Consider the following 20163-nt stretch of genomic DNA (forward strand, 5'->3'; position numbering starts at 1 on the left):
GGGGCATAACAGACTCCCCACATGTCACCCCTCTCATGAAGGCTACAGTGGGGGCTTGGCAAGTGGCTCTTAATTTTTCACCCTCTATCCCTGCACACTGCTCTAAATTTACCCCCCTCTGGTGGGTAACCCTAAGATGAGGCACCTTGCCATGGTTCCAGACCTCAGATATGGGCGAGATTTGGCATTAAGTATGTCACGGATATTCTAATTGATGGTAAATTACCCCCCTTCCAAACACTGAAGGATAAATTTGCTTTGCCTAATGGGATGCTTTTTTCAAGTGAGACATGCCATAAATTCGTAATTTCCAGGTGGGCAGGCAGATACCACTCCCAGGAGACTGGAGACCTATATCCACAACCCTCAACTCCGAAAGCCTTTATCATTATTTTATAATCATTTAATGTCAATAGGTAACTCTAATCTTAAAAAAACCCAATTGAAATGGCAAATTGATATACCCTCGCTAGATGATGAAAAATGGAATGATGCTCTGGAGTCCTACTCAGAGGGGATGATATGTAGTAGGGACAAACTGACTCAACTAAAATTCCTACATAGAACTTATCTCACCCCACAAAGGTTGCATAGAATGAATCCCACTTTAGCACAGGCCTGCCCCAGATGTTCTGAAATGGTGGTAAATTATTACCACATGGTGTGGACCTGTCCTGTAATACACCTTTTTTGGCAGCAAGTGCTGCAGGACATTCAAGGGAAAACGGATTGGTTAATCCCTATAGATCCTCTAATAATCTTATTAAATAGGGTAGAGGAAGTGTCTGTTAGAAGTGCAGAGTGTACTCTTCTTTCTATTTTACTAATGCTTGCAAAAAAAGCTATAGCCCTGGAAGGACTCCTAGTGGAAGGATTCCTCTGGCCCAACTGTCCCTTATTGGTTGGACCTTATCAGGAAAGCAATGCCCATGCATAAACTGACATACATGAGAAGGAACTGTCCCGAAAAATTTCAAAAAATATGGGGGATCTGGCTGGATGAGGAAGAGGACAGATGAGTATGGCCCGAATTGGTGTAGCTGTATTGCCAGCCTAGTCGTAGATTGGTGGCTCCTATAACCTAATACCCCCGTACACTAGTATATTTTACAAGTATACCCCCCCATATGACTGATCTTTTTGTATAACCCCTACTGAAATATTTCACGGACTAACATACAGTTCATAAGTTGGACCACACGACTACATTAGCAGTTATATGGTCATGGATTCGCCGCATGAAATAACTAAGAAACAAGTGTAGAAACAATATTTAAACATGTAAATTTTTATTGTTGTGTTTGTTAACTGCAGTTGATCCTGCTTATTGATTGTAAACTCAGAAATGTATATTACTTAACACTGTATATTCGAGCCTCTGTTATACTTTTCAAAAAAGCAGAATTTGTTAAAAAAAAAAAAAAAAAAAGAAAGGATGGGGAAGAGGAAGCTTAGTAAAGGGACAGGCCAAGGTCAATACCAATCAGTAGCCAGAGGAGTAGTCGAGGTCACCAGGCCGAGGTCAAAACCAATCACTAATGCTCTACAAAGACAGGATCCGGATGAATAGTCAAATACAGGCAAAGGTCAATTCAGGCAGCAATACAAGGGTAGTCAAGAACAGTCAGGGGTCAAAGAACAGACTAGAAACATACCCAGGAACTATCAGAAATAGACCTACATTGGGCGATGTGAATGGGGACTTGGTACTTTTAAACATTTGACGTCAGACCCAGCTCATCAGAAGAAGCTGCGTGTTGGAGAGGAGGCATCGGCCTGCCTCACAGTTAACTTCACACAAGCTTGTTGAAGCCACAATTAAACTTTATTTCTCTAAAAATCTATTAGAGAATTACACAGTGAAAAGTGGTCTTTTATTGTAGTGGGTGACCTTCACTATATCTTTCTCTATCATTATATAATTCAGATCATTTCTACTTTGGTTACACTGCTAATATGTTTGGTGGCATTATCAATAAGAGATCTGCTGCATGAAGCAGTTTAGTAGAGTAATGTCTACATTACTATATGGCATTGTAACGTCTGATATACATTTAAATGAGGAACTTCCAAACAAAACCTCTTAGCAATTATGCTTTGTCACACCATTTCTGCATGCCGTTTGTATATAGACATGTCTAAGTAATTAATTGGCAACTTAGATTAGATTTTGGTTTTATGATTACACTAAGATAAACTGAAAAATTGAGCAGCAATCTATCTTTAATGGCTCAATATCATAATATTTCAATTTTCTCATTAAACAAAAAAAAGAAATTAAAATGAAAATGGAGTCTGATGATGATTTTATGACTTAAATTTCATCCTCACTTATTTCCTGTAGAGTTTAATTTGTTAAGAAAGCAAAACATTAACCTATTCAGTCTGGATTGCAAAAACATTGGAAAATTTAAAAAAATAATAATTAAATAATAAACCACATATTTTGAAGAATAATTTGACTTTTAAGTAATAGTTTCTGATATCAGAATTTGACCACCCTATTTAATATTTATTCTCCCCTTCCCTCCTCACATATTATAATTGTGTAGGGCACTGCACATTGGCATTAGGTCCCCCATTCTGGTGCATACACAAGATTTTGGGGTGATAAACAATTTGTCTTAATAACAGTGTCCACAAAATGGCTCCTGTCTGCTTGCTGTGACTGTGTAATTCGAAGACTGAAGGAAACAAAATCGAAATAATAAATATAGCGAAAGTTTAATTTATTTTGATCAACTAACATGATAGAAAATAATTTGGAATTATTTGTTAGGGTGACAGGTCCCCTTTAATGCCAGAGGCCTACCCCCTAAACTCCCCAAGGCTGGCAAGAATAAGGATGCACCGAATCCAGGATTCGGTTCGGGATTCAGCCAGGATTCCCGGCTAGGCCTTTTTCAGCAGGATTCAGATTTGGCCGAATCCTTCTGCCCGGTCGAACGGAAACGGAATCCTAATTTGCATATGGAAATTAGGGGTGGGTAGGGAAATCGCCTGACTTTTCGCCACAAAAGAAGAATTTTTTGCACTTTTTCCTTTCCTGACCCTAATTTGCATATACAAATTAGGATTCGGTTCGGTATTCCGCCGAATCTTTCACCAAGGATTCAGGGATTCAGCTAAATCCAAAATAGTGGATTCGGTGCATCCCTAGCAAGAACCATTATAAACGGTGGAAACCCATACAGCTGTATTCTTGTGTCCCAGGATCGATCGCACAGACGCCTGGGGTTGTTCCCTAGTAACTTCTGTCAGTTTTTATTACAGTAGTTGGCTTTCAAAATATGCACACATTAATAGTGATGGGAGAATCTGAATTTTTTTTTTTGATACACAACAAATTTTTTCACCCGAGTTTATGGGAGTCATTTTCGCAGCAAAACTTGGCGAAAAATGTCTCTCATCACTACACATCACATCCATCAAGGTCAACCTTTTTGTCCTAGCAAAACTTCTAGCTGATCTTTTGTATAGCACACAAAGGGTCTGGCCAAAAATGTTGGTACTATGCACTACTCACAGACAAATGACTTGTACAGGGGCCACAAGATTCTGTTGCAACCCTTGACACACAGCAACCTGACAATAATTTACCAATGCAGAAGGTCCACATTTTCATTCATTATTACCTCCTAACTGTCCCGTTTTTAGAGGGACAGACCCTCTTTTGACAGCTCAACCCACAGTCCCTGGTTTGTACTGGAAAGCCCGTTTTTCTCTGCAATGAACAGAAAAAAAAAAAATTCTAACTTAATTTGCTTTTGGCAGAGAGCCCAGAACAGCTACAGCTTCACATAAGATACTTTTGTAACAATTTCAAGATAAGCAAATAAGTAATTGTAACACTATAAGATAACGGGTCCCTTGGGAGAAGTTAGACTCACAGGTTAAAGGGTGATTCACCTTCATTAGCAAAACTGTAATAACTGAAAAAAAACTTTTTTGTCCCTCTTTTCAATTTCAAAATGTTGGGAGGTATGGAATCAATGAGGGTATGAACTATTGAACTGTGTCACTGGTTCATGAAGCAGCCAAAACAAACGTTATTTTATTAAGCCATAGGCAGCCCAGTCCTGGAAGTTATGCATGCTCAAAGGAAGTGCTAGGGGCAGATTTATCAAAGGTCGAGGTGAATTTTCAAATTGAAAAAATTTGAATTTCGAGGTTTTTTTTGTGTACCTCGACTAGGAAATGGTCCAAATTTGATTCGAAATATATCGTGTACTGTCTCTTCAAAAATTCAAATTTGACCGTTCGTCGTCTAAAACCTGCCGAATTGCCGAATGCGCTATTCCTTCAATTCGGACGATTCGAATACGATTGAATACGGACCTATTCAACCAAAGAAAAAATTCCGGTTGGTCTTTTTGAATTCGAATTTCAACGTTTGTTTCAATTCGAAATTCGACCCTTGATAAATATGCCATCTAATGTCAAGTGTTGTTGCATACTTTACTTTGCACCTTATTCACCAAACAAGAGTAAATTGGTTGTGGCAAGCATAGACATGTTAAGTGTATTGTTATTAAAAAAATTATAAACAATTGCAATAAATACAATTATAAATAATCGTGCTATACTTTAATTAATTTGTTGCCCGTTTAAAGATGAGTGCGGTTTATTTGAACATACATAAAATTAGCTGTAGGAAACCTTTTCCCGGAACAATCATGGCTCCCTTAACCTCATTAGTATTGGCGATATCTGCGTCACTTCCGGTAACCACCTGTCACATGACAGCATCCTCTTGTCAGGATGGCGGACGATCTGCCTACGGAGTTTGATGTTGTCATCCTCGGGACTGGTACGATTTAATGGTTTCTGTGGTGGGAACTGGGCAGAGAATTTGAGATACGCGGCTGCTTGGTGCTTGCATTACAACCTGCTTCTAGGGTGATGGAGATATGGCTCAGCAGCTGGTTGGATCTGCCATGTATTACGGAACGCTTTTTAGGACATATGTGTATTGTGTCGAATACAGTTCAATGGTTTATATGTTGCTATGTGCTTGTTTGACCCTTACATACCAGGAGACATTCTATATAAATCCACTGCCTTTATGTAAACGAAATCTCACTTTTAGTTGGATACGTTGTCTCTTTTTTTTTCTTTTTTTATTAAGACACGTGTCCTCAAAGACTGTAGCTTACATGCAGTTACTAAACAGGTAGCACAGATTATGAATGTGCACTATTACAGGGCATTGTAAAAATGAAACATGTTTTATTTGCATAATGACAGAAAATGTAATTCTTAGCCTTTTTCCAGATTATAGTGATATAATTGAGAGTTATTTGTAAGCAGTCTGACTAGAGGAGCTGGGGTGGTCCAGGTTGCCGTATCAGGGCCCAGCAACATATTACATCATAAATATTTTGTATATATGCTAGTTAACTGAAGTCATATAAAAAAATCCACTGTATGTCGGAAGGGTTTTTTTTTTTTTTTTTTACAGTGAGAGCTGTGAAGATGTGGAATTCTCTCCCTGAATCAGTCTTACAGGCTGATACATTAGATAGCTTTAAAGGAGAACAAAACCCCCCATTGTAATTAGTCCCCATTGCCCCCCCCCTCTGTTTTATCCAAGATATAGCATAAAAAGGTTAATATGCTCACTATCAACTGGTGAGATACTGTTACAGCTTAAACGGGTTGTTAACCTTTGAGTTAACTTTTAGAATGATGCAGAGAGTGATATTCTGAGACAATTTGTAATTGGTTTTCATTTTTTATTATTAAAGGTTTTTGAGTTATTTAGCTTTGTATTCAGCAGCTCTTCAATTTGCATTCTGTTAGCTAGGGTCCAAATTACCCTAGCAACCATGCACTGATTTGACTGGAATATGATTAGGAGAGGACCTTACTAGAAAGGTGAGCAATAAAAAGTAGCAATACAAAAAATGTGTAGCCTTACAAAGCATTTGCTTTTTAGATGGGGTCAGCAACACCCATCTGAAAGCTGGAGTCCAAAGAAAAAGGCAAATAATTATTAAACTATCAAAAAATAAATAATGAAAGCCAATGGAAAAGATGCTTAGAATTGGCCATTCTATTACATACTAAAAGTTTATTGAAAGGTGAACCACCCCTTTAACCCTAAATTACCATTTATTCTCTCGGACATATTGAAATCATTACTATATTTTATGTGTTAATTACCCATATTCCATTTTGTTTGCTCACATCAAAGGTTGTAATGCCGCATAACCACGTAAAATGAAAACTATTCACCTGAACAATGTAGATAACTAAAAAATATATTGCATAGAACAGCTCATATGTAAAACCCTGCCTCATGTAAATAATTTTCATAATAATATACTTTTTAGTACAGGTATATGATCCATTATCTGGAAACCCTTTATCTAGAAAATCTTGAATTATGGAAAGGCCATCTACAATAGACTCCATTTTATCCAAATAATTAAAATTTTTCAAAATGATTTCCCTTTTCTCTGTAATAAGAATACAGGAGCTTGTATAATAGAAAATTGGCATTATAAGAACTAAGGGCAACCCCTGGGAACCTACAATTCACGGTACACACAAATAAACCAAACCTTAGGTCACACAAGCCAATTAACAGACAGAGTCCTGTCTTTTGCTTCCACACTTTTTACTTTTACAGTTAGAGCTGCAGTATTTCTGGTCAGGTGATCTCTCTGGGAAGTACTGAGAATATAATACAATTTTAATGTGCCATTTAATATGATATAAACTAAATGTTGCTTAAGTATTCATTTTGTCATTATAGTTTTCTTTTAAGATTATAACAGTTCTTTCCAGGGCATTATTAACTTCTGTACTTTACTTTTTTATATGTAATTAAATAGAAAAACTAGGTTATGTTCCATCAGAAAATAATAAAACCATTAATGAACAATAAAATAAGCAAATTTGAAGAAGTATGGAATATATGGTTGTTCAGGGAAGGGATGATACATACATTGGATATAAGGATATATTAAGATAAAATCTCGACCACCGAAGCCCCCCACCTCCAAACCTATTTTATTCCCCCCACACCCCCGATCACAAAATTGAGCCACTGGCCAGGTTGAAGTAAAATAAAATTACACAACACACAAAAACAGGCAAAGAATGTATAACAGAAATGTTCTTTATTTGTTGTATTGACATGCAAATGAAAATTCATATCAGTTAATGTGTAAAAACATCAATAAATACAATGCTGTTTAAAAAAAAAAAAAAAGAAAGAATAAAAACTTGCCTGTGTTTATGCCATGTTTTTGGCATGATGTTTATTAGGACTGGATGTGTTGTTTTTGTTATTTTAAAGGACACATATAGGATAAATGAAAAACCCCTCATTTTGTAGGCAAATGTAAGTAATATATGGTGTTGCTTTTACATGGTGCAAAAAATGTAAATCTTTATCTTTAAAATCAGCCCCTTTATTAGAGCTCCCTATAGATGTTCTCTGGTGCCTGTCCCTGTTTCATATGAGGGGTGGGCGTGTCCTAACGGTCTCTGACAGAAGCACAGTAGGAGGGACAGCCAATTACAGCCCTGCAGTCACAGACTTCAGTTCCCTGTCAGGCCCTGCTAGCTGCTGAATGGTTCCTGTCCTACAGTGCGGTGTGCTGCCAGCTCCCCTGCACAGCCTGGGAATTCAGCGAGCACGAAGTGGAAGACAAGGGAGGGATTATTAGGGGTTTTGCAGAAATATTCAATAAATCAGCCTGAAACACTACTTTTTTTAAGCACAATTCTATATCTAAATGAGTATAATGCACTGGTACGTTCTTATTTTTTACACAGGATGTCTCCTTTAATGAAATGGAAGAATTATAATTAGGTTAATATGATCTGCTAGAAAATGTTCTTGTATTTGACAATGGCACAGCCAGCTTAAGATGGCCATAGATTTAAAGATTTTTAAAAGACCCGATCGTCATTGTGAAACCACGATTATCTCGAAATGATCGTACGAATTGTCCATCAACTACAAAGACCATTTCAGGCGATATTGCCAGGAAAACAAAGGGCAACTGCCTGCTTGGCCCTGCAAACATAGATAGATTGCACTGGGACCGTTAAAGATTTTTTAACCTGGACAGATGTCAGCCGAAAAATCGTAAGATGTACGATCGTTCGAATCCCACTAACCGCATGATAATTTCGAAGGATTGGTCAGACTTTGCTAAATTCGGTCAGTCGGCAAGAAAAATCTTTGCTTCTATGGGGACCTTTAGGTAAATGTGTTCTTCCCATGTCTAATTTAGATGGGTGTTAAAAAGCATTGCATTATACTTTATAAAGGCCACTGGTGTTTCCCATCAATCTGCACTTAGGTAGAAGAGAAAAAAATATCTCCATTAATAATTCTTAATAGCACATTAGGGAGTGCTTAAAACTCACTGTACTCATAAAGGAAGATCTATTTATCCTCTATAGTTGTCGATAGGCTGTTTATGACTTCAGACTAAGAAGTTTCAAGTAAAAACTTATCTTAATTTCTGCAACAGATTTTTCATTTGCCAAAAGTCCATTTTAACACATTGATTTCTACAATGATTAAAAATAAATGGCTAGCTCTGGAACACCGTTTTAGTAAAAAAAAAAGTTGTTTACTCTTAACAGGTCACATAAAGGCTTTACAGACATAAGCCTTTTATTTGTGCCTGTTGTGAGGTATTTTTAACACCCTACGTGGCATATCTGTAGGTTCTGTTGGCCAATGATCTTTGTATATAGATCTCTCAGGTATACCTGCAGGAGGTACGGTTTTCACTATGTCTGACTGAAGGCTGCAACAGATAGATTTACTCTATTCTGACTATGAAATAAACCACTATATAAACACTATTCTAGAAAGAAGGACACTGCAATAGATTTTACACAAAAAAATGGATTTATTATTTAGAAAAAAAATAAATCTCTTAAACCATATATTTATCTGCTTTCAGGCAAGATTGTCAGCCCTTAGATAATACTGACCAGCCTTGAGTCAGTCAGTCTCTCGCGAGACTTAGCCCATGACGCTTAATGGCACTGAATGCGGAAGTCTTTTTAAAAACCGGCATCGCTCGCAGAGCCACTTGCGCCTTGAAAAAGCTGTTAAACAAAAAGCGTTGGCATTTCTTCTACTTTTAACCTATCTTTTAATCTATTTACTCTCAGCATCTATTCGTTCTAGAATTACTGGGGGTGTGAGGTCGGATATTTCTTGGCATAATCCATCTCTTGCTTTAATCTCTCAAAGCATACATCAAGGCCACAGTCCCGGTTACCCTGTCCTGCCTCCTACTTTGTGGTGTCCCAGGCCTTAGAAAACGATCAGGCAGTTAGCTTTTGGGACAACTCCACCCTCTATTTAATTTTTCCAATTTTCTTATTAACTCTATTTACAGATTTGAGCCATGAATTGCTTTTATCAACTCACCCCCATCTTTGGTCATTAGATTTATAATAATTTTTTAGATATTCAATGAACTTTTTAATTAATCCTCACTATTTATCGCACTAGCACTTTATCCACTGAGGAACTGCACTTTAGTATTATACTGTGATACAGGGGCACATTTACTTAGTTTGAGTGAAGGATTAGAAGGAAAAATACTTCGAATTTCGGCTACTTCGACCATCGAATTGGCTACTTCGACTACGACTTCGAATCGAACGATTCAAACTAAAAATCGTTCGACTATTCGACCATTCGATAGTCGAAGTCTCTTTAAAAAAAACTTCGTCCACCTACTTCGCCACCTAAAACCTACTGAGCACCAATGTTAGCCTATGGGGAAGGTCCCCATAGGCTTTCTAGGCAATTTGTGATCGAAGGAAAATCGTTTCGATCGATGGTTTAAAATCCTTTGAATCGTTCGATCGAACGAATTGCGGTAAATCCTTCAACTTCGATATTCGAAGTCGAAGGATTTAACTTCGATGGACTAATATCGAGGGTTGATTAACCTTCGATATTCGACCCATAGTAAATGTGCCACACGGTGTAGTGATAATCTTAGTAAATGCCTGGAGCAGTATTTTTTAACTAATTTATTGGATGTTACCTTATTTATTGATTAGCACCTATTTAAAAACAATTGCTTCACATCCCACTCCTTTTTTCTTAACCCCATCTTTTCAATTGTAAGCTCTTTTTGGCATGACCCTCTTCACTTATTGTATTGGGAAGTAAGAGGAATGCACCAAATCAACTATTTTAGGATTTAACTAAATCCTTTAAAAAAGAGAACTGCTCGTCTGGTTAATTTGTTTTTACTTGTGTCACATGATTTTTAGGATTTGGGTTCAGTTTGGCCAGGCACTTGGATTCTGCCAAATCCCAAACAAAATCCTGAATTTGGTGCATCCCTAGTTATTGTTTTTTGTATGTATGTTCATTGTATAAACCTTTTTATTGTACAGCACTGTAGAGTATGTTGGTGCTTTGTAAATAACTTGTTAATTGTAATAATCCTATATTTTTCAGCAGTCATGTAACTATAGAGGAAGCAGACCCTGTTGTCTTGGGGAACCCACCATAGGTTTTATTCTTGTCTTCAGTGTAGAAGTGTAGAGACCAATACCTGGATATTATTCTAACAAATAATATTGCAATGTGCTCATGACACTTCACAAAATATTAAACATTTTAGGATGCACAGTAGGCACATCCTTCCCTCCATTTAATGCCATGCCTTAAAGGGGACCCGCCACCCAAAAAAATAATTCCAAATCCTATTTTATCATGTTAGTCAAGCAAAATGAACTTTAATTACACTATATAAATTATTAGAATTTTTTGGGAATTAATAATTATAACAAGCAGACAGGAGCCATTTTGTGGACACTGTTATTAAGTCAAGCCTTGCACCATCTCAAAATCTTGTTTATGCACTTGGGGGCAAATTTACTTATGGTCGAATATCGAGGGTTAATTAACCCTCGATATTCGACTGCCAAATGGAAATCCGTCGACTTTGATTATCGAAGTCGAAGGATTTACCGGAATAAAATAGTTCGAATCGAAGGATTTTAATCTATCGATCAAACGATTTTTCTTCGACCAAAAAATACTTAGAAAGCCTATGGGGACCTTCCCCATAGGCTAACATTGACTTCGGTAGGTTTTAGGTGGCAAAATAGGGGGTCAGAGTTTTTTTTTTTAAAAGAGACAGTACTTCGACTATCGAATGGTCAAATAGTCAAACGATTTTTAGTTCAACTCGTTCTATTTGAAGTCGTGGTCGAAGTAGCCAAAAAAAAAACATTCGAAATTCGAAGTTTTTTTTATTCTATTTCTTCACTCAAGCTAAGTAAATGGGCCCGTTGATGTCCATCCCCATGCCCTGGCTACACAATTAAATGGTGAAGAGAACAGGGAGAATGTAGGGAGAATGCAGTTACATCTAATAAGTGCTGAATAGAAAGTAAAAGTAATTGCCTGCCCGACCTCTATGCCTGAGGCACAGAGGAGGGCAGGCAATATTTGATTGACAGCTGAGATTTTTAAATGAGTTTACAACCGCTATAAATGCTTAAATAAAAACAAATATTTTGGTTTCATGCTTAATTTGAAAAGGACATTTATTATACATCTTCTTATGCCTGGGTGTCAGGTCCACTTTAAGGCCATTAAAAACATTTAAAGATTAAAACCCTGTAGGATTGTTTTGCCATCAGCATTCGCTTCTGCCAGCTTAGTAACCATCAAGTACATTTTTATCTTTTTACAGAGAAAAGGTTACTTAGTCAAAACTTTAGAAATGTTTGCTCAAAAAGTACTGAGAAATGGTGTTCCCATATTTGGGAGCTCTCTGGATAATGGGTTTCTGAATAATAGATGCCATACCGATCCATTTTGATAAATATGACATAAAGTACCTATCACGCAAGTATCGCAGGTACTGATGGGGGCTGCATTATAGAATCAGAGATTATTCCTGATCTGTGCAGCTCACAGAGGGAAAATGTACTTTGCAATACTGGGTGTTGTCTCTGCCACAACTACCTGCCGGTAACTCAGTATAATCTCTTTTCTTAAGAAGGAGTTATTCTTTTTAAATGCAGTCACAGTAAATTTTCTAGACCTATGCAATTTTCTTTCCTTTCTGATGTTCAGTGGTTATAAATAACACATGAAATGACTTTCAAGGTAGAATGCAGGAATCCATTTTGAAATGTTCTTTAAAATAGAGAGTGATTTATGGTTTCATATGATTTTGGCTGAAAGCACTCTGGCTTTGCCAGGTCATCAGAGGCCTGTCAAGGGATTATTTTATTTATTATTTCATAGGGCAGGACTTGTGTACGTTGTTTATTTTATGTTTATATTGTAAGTACAATGGTAGGGAGAAAATCAATTTCCGATTCCAATACAGTTTTGAAAATGTATCAACAAAACAAAGGAAAATTATATTTGATTCAATTGTAAGCTAAAGCAGCAGCAAAATGTTTTCTGTCTTTGCTTTTAAAGAACTGAATGGCTTCTCATGTTGCATTGGCACTGGGCTTCTCAAGTGAACTACCATCCGCTTTCTTCACCAAAGCAAGTTAAGGGGGTTGGTCTGGGTAGATTTCTGTCAAATAATATATCGATCATTACACAGTTTGGCAAATACTTGTCAGGATTTGAAAGCTGGGCTTGTGATTTAATTCCCAGTCATTGGCAGGTGGGTGTGGAAAGGGTGGACAAATTGCAACTTCTCAATCATTTCAAAATCTTTCTTGTTAAAAAAAAAAAAAAAAATCACCCGAAAGCCAGTGTGTTATTTTGCTCCAGAGCAGAGGTATCACACTATATAAGTTTTAAAGGGACAGTCCAGTGTAAAAATAAAAGTGGATAGAAAGCGGTGTATTGGCATTCTCTCTACTGGAGAAGAAGCTGTAACAAGTAACATGTGACATAACCCTTAAAGCGCCCCTGTACCAGTACAATAATAGTGGCAATTCTCCTTTATCTACATAGTGATGAATGTTTTATACTCTTGACTCTTGATTAGGTGAAGGAACCTCCCTTCACCTGTTTCTTGTAACATGTGCTACTTTATATAGCACAGTGGCTTAGTGGGTAGTATGTCTAACTTGCAGCACTGGGGTCCTGAGATTAATTCTTCTTGGGCACTAGTTGCACAGAATGTGTATATTCTTCTAAAAGGTCTAAAACTGACCCTATTATGTTAAAATGTGATATAACGTGAGATATTAGACTGTAAGCTCCACCGGGGGAGGGGCTTATGTGAATGATTTATAATCCCTGTAAAGTGCTGTGGACATATGTTGGCACTATATAAGTACCAGGAAACAAGTACATACAAAAATAAACACTATGTTCGTGTATGCACAGTGATCAATTACTTGGTCAGGGTTAATTATTACACAGGCAATAATATTCCTTTGTATGTAACTTGATGAATAATACAGAGGTACTCCAGTTTTAACAAGTGCCTCAAAAATCACTTGTAAAGTCTTGCAAATGTTCTACTTTACAACTGAAGGACAGTTTACCACTGGAGTTGACTGTATGCTAGATGCTATTTGACTTAATAATTAAAAGTGTCTTTGTTTTTATCATCTCTTAGGCCTTCCCGAGACCATCATTGCTGCTGCATGCACCAGAACTGGGCAGCGGGTCCTTCATGTAGATGCGTAAGTACGGTACACTATTTTCAGAAAAACAGAAAGGTGCTGGTTTCACTGGTGTAAAATGAGCAGAAATAATATAGATCAGCACAGGTGGTTTGCTGCGTTAAAGGGACATTATAACACTGCAGTTGTGCATTGCTGGATTTTTGTTCCTGCACTTGTTAAGCTTTTATCACTAATTTGACAAAAAAGTATCTCACTTTCTTCCTAAATTGTCTTTCAACTTGTTGCATTTTTTTCCTTATGCTATTTTCTACTACCGGTAATTTTGTATCTTGCTTAATGTTATTCGTATTTCTTATTGTAACAACCTGCCTGGCGTTGAACCAGTGACCTGGTGTTTTCATGCTGTCCGTATTGCACTATTTTATATAAGCTGACAGTTAATGTCTTAGTTCACTGCTATTGATATCCTTGTATTTGCAAGTAGGCATGTCTTGTATAGCCTGTTGCTAAGTTGGCCACAGGTGATTAGTGTAAAGCTGGCCATAGACATAAAGGTAAAGTCGTACAAATCGAAGTTTTGTATGATTTTCGGACCGTGTGTGGATCGTCCCAACATTTTTCGTACCATGTCAATCAGTCGTTTAATCGATCGGACAGGTTAAAAGATTTCTGTCTGCTAACGATAATTTCTCTGCATGTATTGACATCTAGTGATCTAGTGACAGCATCTAGTGACTGTCACTAGAATTTGTCGGACATAACTTTTGTATGATTGCTGTCAGGGGCAGAACATCGTCTGTTTGTTCTTTTGCTACTTTATCTAATCTGAATGCTTAGTGGCAGGTCGGATGAATGCGACGTCCAATCGTTTGTACCCTACAAGGTAAAAATCTGCACGTCTATGGCCAGCTTAATTCATTAGGCTGGCTCTATAACCCCCCTGCTTTGACTCATTGGCCAATGTGGGACTATTCTCAGATAGTTCCTGGTTGTGCTCTTTATCTCATTTACTGTTCCTGACCCTTGCCTGTCCTTGACCTTTGTTGATTTGTCTGAACAGACTTTGCCTTATTACTGACTGTTCTTATGGATTCTGATCCTGTACTGACTGGTTATTGATTTTCGTCTGTTTCACAACTATGCTTATTCTTTCCCTGTTCCTCCTGTTACATGTTTCGGTTCCCTTGCTTGCCCAGAAACCTCGCCTTGGTTCTCTCACTATTAAGACCTGGCAGCATTCGAGTAACGAAGGGCAATTCCCGACATGAAAGGTGGTTGTTGTTATTGGCATCTGTTCTGGGTTTTGGGATACTAAACATCACACTTAGGGGGTGATTTATCAAAATCAGAAAAGGTCTCACTATTTTCTTTTCCCCCTATTTATCAAAACATCTTCACAAATTTTTCACCCGAAAGCTTTTTTTCAGAATCCCAATGCAACTCAGAAAACTTCCAATTGTTAATGGGCCATCTGCCATTGACTTTTACATGTTCTTGGCAGGTCTGAGTTTGAGTAATTTTTTTCATCTGACTTTTAACACCATCAGACCTGAATAAACCCCAAAAAATTCTATTTTTTTTCCTCCGAAGAAATTGTATTTTCCCCTTTAAAAGTCCGACAAGAAAAATTCAGACATTAATAAATAACCCCCTTATGCTTGGAAAACTACTGAAAAACCTTTTAGGTTTCAGCCATGTTTTTCTCATGGAATCTGATGGTAAAGCTAAGAAAATATCTTCCCCCTTGTTATGATCCTGACATCCACACATTTTTTTTCAACCTCAGTTATTACAGTAAAACATGTAGTATAGTAACTTAAGTCATAGAAGTCAAATGGTGCTACAGGTAAGGGATCCATTATCCAGAAAGCTCAAAATTATGTAAATGCTGTCTCCCATAGACTCCATTTTATCAAAATCATCCAAATTTCTTTAAATGATTTCCTTTTTCTCTGTAATAATGAAACACTACCTTGTACTCGATCCAAACTAAGTTATAATTAATCGTTATTGGACGCAAAGCCAGCCTATTGGGGTTATTTTATGTTTACATGATTTTCTAGTAGGCTTAAGATATGAAGATCGAAATTTCTGGGTCCTGAGCATTCTGGATAACAGATCTTATACCTGTACTTCATTCAAATGACCAAATCCTCTTTAATCATAATGTGATATTGTTCTCAGGAGAACTTGTTCTGTAAGAACCTTGAGTTTTTTCTTTTCATGTAAAATGTGTGTTTTAAGCTTACTCCTTATTCATTTTGCACAAGTTAGTTTAGCAGTACCTTAACTAGCAGAGGCATAATGTTTTTAAAGTATTGCTTTAGCAATACAGACTCCCATTTCTACTTATTACTATAGACCACAGATTAGGATTGTTAGGATCCACTTTAGGATCAAAGATTTGGCAAGTTCCTCTTGGCTCATAACACAGGCTTCCATCATTTAGAACATTTTCTATTTTTATTGTTCTGCTCATGTATTTTACAGAAATCAAATCACATGGAAATAAATGTTTGTTTAACTCTTGTTATCTGGTGGTATCTCTCCAGTTGTGTGTGTACATTTGTGGTATTGATAATGATGCAGCATTTAGACAATTTCTAAAGTATCTAGAAGTGAAGTGGTCATTTATGAAGCACTGAGTTGATTTATGTATACCGTTCTAGTCTTGCCATCAGCAGCAGCTAATCTTATTCAAAATAGGAACATGATTGCCTGGTTGTCATAAATTCCTACAGACTGATTTGAAACTAAAGTTAGCTACTGCCAAATTGTAATTGAAGGAGGCCCATCTCTCTGTGCCAGCTATCTGTCTCAATAAATGTAGTCTGTGGTTCTTTTCACAAAGCCACATTCGCCGTAGATATTAATGAGATGTTGACATGTGAAATTTCAAGGATAGACGTTAAGTGATTTAGAAAAGTAATTTGCAATTCAAAATGTCTAGGTCGGCATGCAGGCATATTCAGTGCAGTTAACAGGAAAATCATGGAGGGAATTTGATTGTGTGTTATTATTTCATATTAATCCAGTTCCCACAGCAGTTCGTTCAATTGGTCAGCAAATTCCTTTGACCTCCTAGTTTTTATTGTGTGTGACTTATCAAAGAATTTCCATTTTCAAAACCAAAAAACATAGTGGAATCTTTCTTGTATTCTGATGTCATCCGTGGCTGTATGAAAATGTTTAAACATTACTTACTTTTATTTGCAGATTTGTTAATAATACATGTTAAATAACCATTTAAATAAATGTTAGGGTGCAGGCTCTATTTTACTGGGCTGGGAGCAAGGTTTTCATTACAGGCAAATGAAAATAAAGTTTATTATTCTCGATGTAAGTGAAAGTTTTCTATGGCTTAATGGTTTAAGGCAGTGATGGGCAACATTTGCATGTAGTCTCTTACTTTGCAGAAGGGCTGTGCATTGAATTTCATGTTGGTGATGATGACCTAATAAAATATTTTTCGTCAAACAAATACATCTAGATTTTTGTTTGTGCAGCTAGCATGGGACTGCAGCTGAATACAGCTACACTGCCTAGGTTGTTCTAGGTTATGTTTATCCTGGGGGAAATAGACATTTAAAGGGGAACAAAAGTCTAAAATAGATTCTAAAAAATGCTCTATTTTGTATACTAAACATAAACATGAATTTACGGCACCACAAGCCTAATAAAACACAAGATATGTGCTTTCAAAGTTGGCCACAGGGGGTCACCATCTTGTAACATCTTTGCAAGACCAAGACTATGCACATGCTCAGTGTGGTATGGGCTGCTGCTTAGGAATTGTCATAAATTATCAAAACAGCACAAATCAAATAATATTTGCCATAGAAGCCGATACAGAAAGACTGATTAATAATCAGAATATGCAGACTGCACTGGGTCCTGTGTTGACATGTAATGTAATGTGGATTTTATAACTTTTGTATTGTTTAATACAAACGTTCTCCAACTCTGCAGAACCAGTGGCTGCTGCAAAATAATCCTTCAATGAGAATCCCAGTTTATCTGTTTAAATCTGGTTCCATGATATTTGTCCATGCCACCGGAGTTGGAAACATTAAAGGGGATGTAAAGACAAAAGTAAAATCCAATACGAATCGCTACACAGTTACCAACTGCTCTACGGGGAAACAAACAAAGCTGCTTGAGTTCTGCATGGCTGGGAAGTAAGGTGGGTGGTTGCACCCTGCTGTTCGTAAGTATGATTGTTTCCCTGCAGAGCAGCTAGGGACCGTCTGAAGTTTCCTATCCGCAGCAGTCATAGCAAGTAAAACGAAGGGGGGGATTTCACTGTATACAGTCTGGTTTCTTCTAAAAACGGTACATATTTTTTAATTAAAGTATATTGGAGATAGGTTTCTTTTTCATTAAATAACGTAAAATGGGATTTTATTTTTTTGCCTTTTCATTCCCTTTAATAGACAATTATCATATTTTGTTTTAATGATTATGAATCATGTGTTCCCATTGTACATAATGCAATACCTACCTCCTAGGACACTGTCGGGATACCAAGATTAACAACGGTTTGTGTTTTCAAAGAACCTTTGAAAGCAGGTTAGAAAAAATATTCATCGATGACATCTAGGATAGAAGGTATTATACAGTCATTAGCATTTGACTTATCATTCCAGTTCATTGCACTGTTTGGCCTGGAGCTCATTTTATCTCAGTGACTAGACATGCAGAACTGTATGTTTGTAATGTATATGGAATTTGGGTACAGCCCAGAAGGGTTGGAGCAGTAGCAGTGGCTCTTTTAGATACACCTTAATGCTAAGCTTGAAGGTCCTATTTGGAGATATTAGGCATGAAAATATATTTACTGTCCCTGATATTCTTGAAATATAACTGGCTGATAATTTCCTATATCTGTACCTGTTTCATGGGCTAAGGGGATCAATGTTGGACCTTCAAGCAAGAGTTGAACTAAAAAAGTTTGCTAAATAATACACCACTGATCAACAACAACAACATGGTTGTTCAATCAACAACAACAACAACATGGTTGATTAAGGAGCTTCATGTTCTGTCTCACTGTAAGAATTGTGATCTGAAGCAATTCTGTCCTTTTAAATCCAGTAAATTGTGCCATATTTTCACTCTGTATAATTCTTTCTCAAGCATTTAGGTAGAGGCACACTGAGACAGAGAAATATACCAATGCTACTATCAGGCCAAGAATCATAACCATTAATCTAAACGTGGTTGAGTGATTCATTCTAAGTAATTCTTTCCTCTTTAAATTTATATTTCCTTTGTACTTTTTTAATACAAATCTTTGTTGTAACTAACACTGTTTGACAGTTTGGAATTAATAGCAAAGTGCATTTTTATGAGATCCTTTTAACACCCTGTTATTTTTTTTTCAGGAGGAATTACTATGGTGGGAATTGGGCCAGCTTTACATTTTCAGGGTTACAGACCTGGATTGAAAACTGTAAGGTAAATTGCTGGTTATTTATGGCGCCTTAGTATGTTTGCTTAGCAATGACAACTCGACTCTGCTACCTTGCATGAAGTAGTGGGTATAATTCTGACCTTTACCACAATTGCTAATTAAGAAATACTTTTTTGTGATTGCTTCCTAGCAAGAGACGAACACTGATTTAGCTGAATCATGTCAGGGTCAAGCCTTAGACAATGAAGAAATAATTCCATTTAACAAGAGAAACCAAACCATTCAGAATGTTGAGGTCTTCTGTTACTCCAGGTAAAAGACATCTGCAATGCAGAGAGCTTACTGTATTTGTCTGTGGCTGATTTAACTTACATCTCAATAATCTGCAATATAATGGGGTGGTACTATATCTATTAAGAGGATAGTCACCTTTAAGTGGGTTCATCCTTAAAGGGATTCTGTCATGCTATTTATGATGTAGTTTTTATTTCTAAATTACACTGCAAACAATTCACTCTACAATATAATATTTCATTCCTGAACCAGCAAGTGTATTTTTTTTAGTTGTAATATTGGTGTGTAGGCAGCCATCTCAAGTCATTTTGCCTGGTCATGTGCTTTTAGAAAGAGCCAGCACTTTAGGATGGAACTGCTTTCTGGAAGCTGTAGAAAAACAGAATATCGAAGTAATTTTTGGGTACTTCGACCATCGAATAAGTCAAATTCGACTTCGAATTGAAAATACGTTGAATATTCGACCATTCAAAAATCGAAGTACTGTCTTTAAAAAACTTCGCCCACCTTAAACCTGACAAATTGCTATGTTAGCCTATTGGGACCTCCTAGAACTTATAGCCAGTATTTGGTTAAGTTTTGAGAAGTCGAAGGATTTTTTTGTAAAATGTACGATCGTACGATTAAATCGTATGTCGGACTACCCTATTCGATGGTCGAATTTCGAACTTTTTTTCACTTCGAAATTCTACCCTTGATAAATCTACTTTATTTTACAGATTATTTTGTAGAAAATTTAAAATGGTGGTTTTGTTATATCTGTTTGTATTTAATAGACGTTAAGATTTTATTCCTTGTACGAAGAACGTTGTGTTAGCAATCATTCATTTTAATGTAGCAATTTAAATTGTAGGATTGAAGTAGGAAATATAACAAATCAGAAGATGTTCTGC

The 20163-nt window shown here is 36.8% G+C and overlaps 1 protein-coding gene across 1 annotated transcript in view; it reads left to right on the forward strand.

Annotated features, from left to right (window-relative positions):
* Nucleotides 1–4689: 4689 nt before the first annotated feature.
* The window catches only part of chm.S (choroideremia (Rab escort protein 1) S homeolog), an 88388-nt gene continuing 72914 nt past the window's right edge, over nt 4690–20163 (forward strand). Inside the window, exons 1-4 of the mRNA XM_018233059.2 lie at nt 4690–4810; nt 13554–13620; nt 18948–19020; nt 19167–19288. Coding sequence (XP_018088548.1) covers nt 4762–4810; nt 13554–13620; nt 18948–19020; nt 19167–19288 — 311 coding nt within the window. The 5' untranslated portion in view covers nt 4690–4761. The remainder of the gene's footprint in view (nt 4811–13553; nt 13621–18947; nt 19021–19166; nt 19289–20163) is intronic.

Source organism: Xenopus laevis, chromosome 8S (genome assembly GCF_017654675.1).
Source record: "Xenopus laevis strain J_2021 chromosome 8S, Xenopus_laevis_v10.1, whole genome shotgun sequence".
In the NCBI taxonomy this organism is placed as follows: domain Eukaryota; kingdom Metazoa; phylum Chordata; class Amphibia; order Anura; family Pipidae; genus Xenopus; species Xenopus laevis.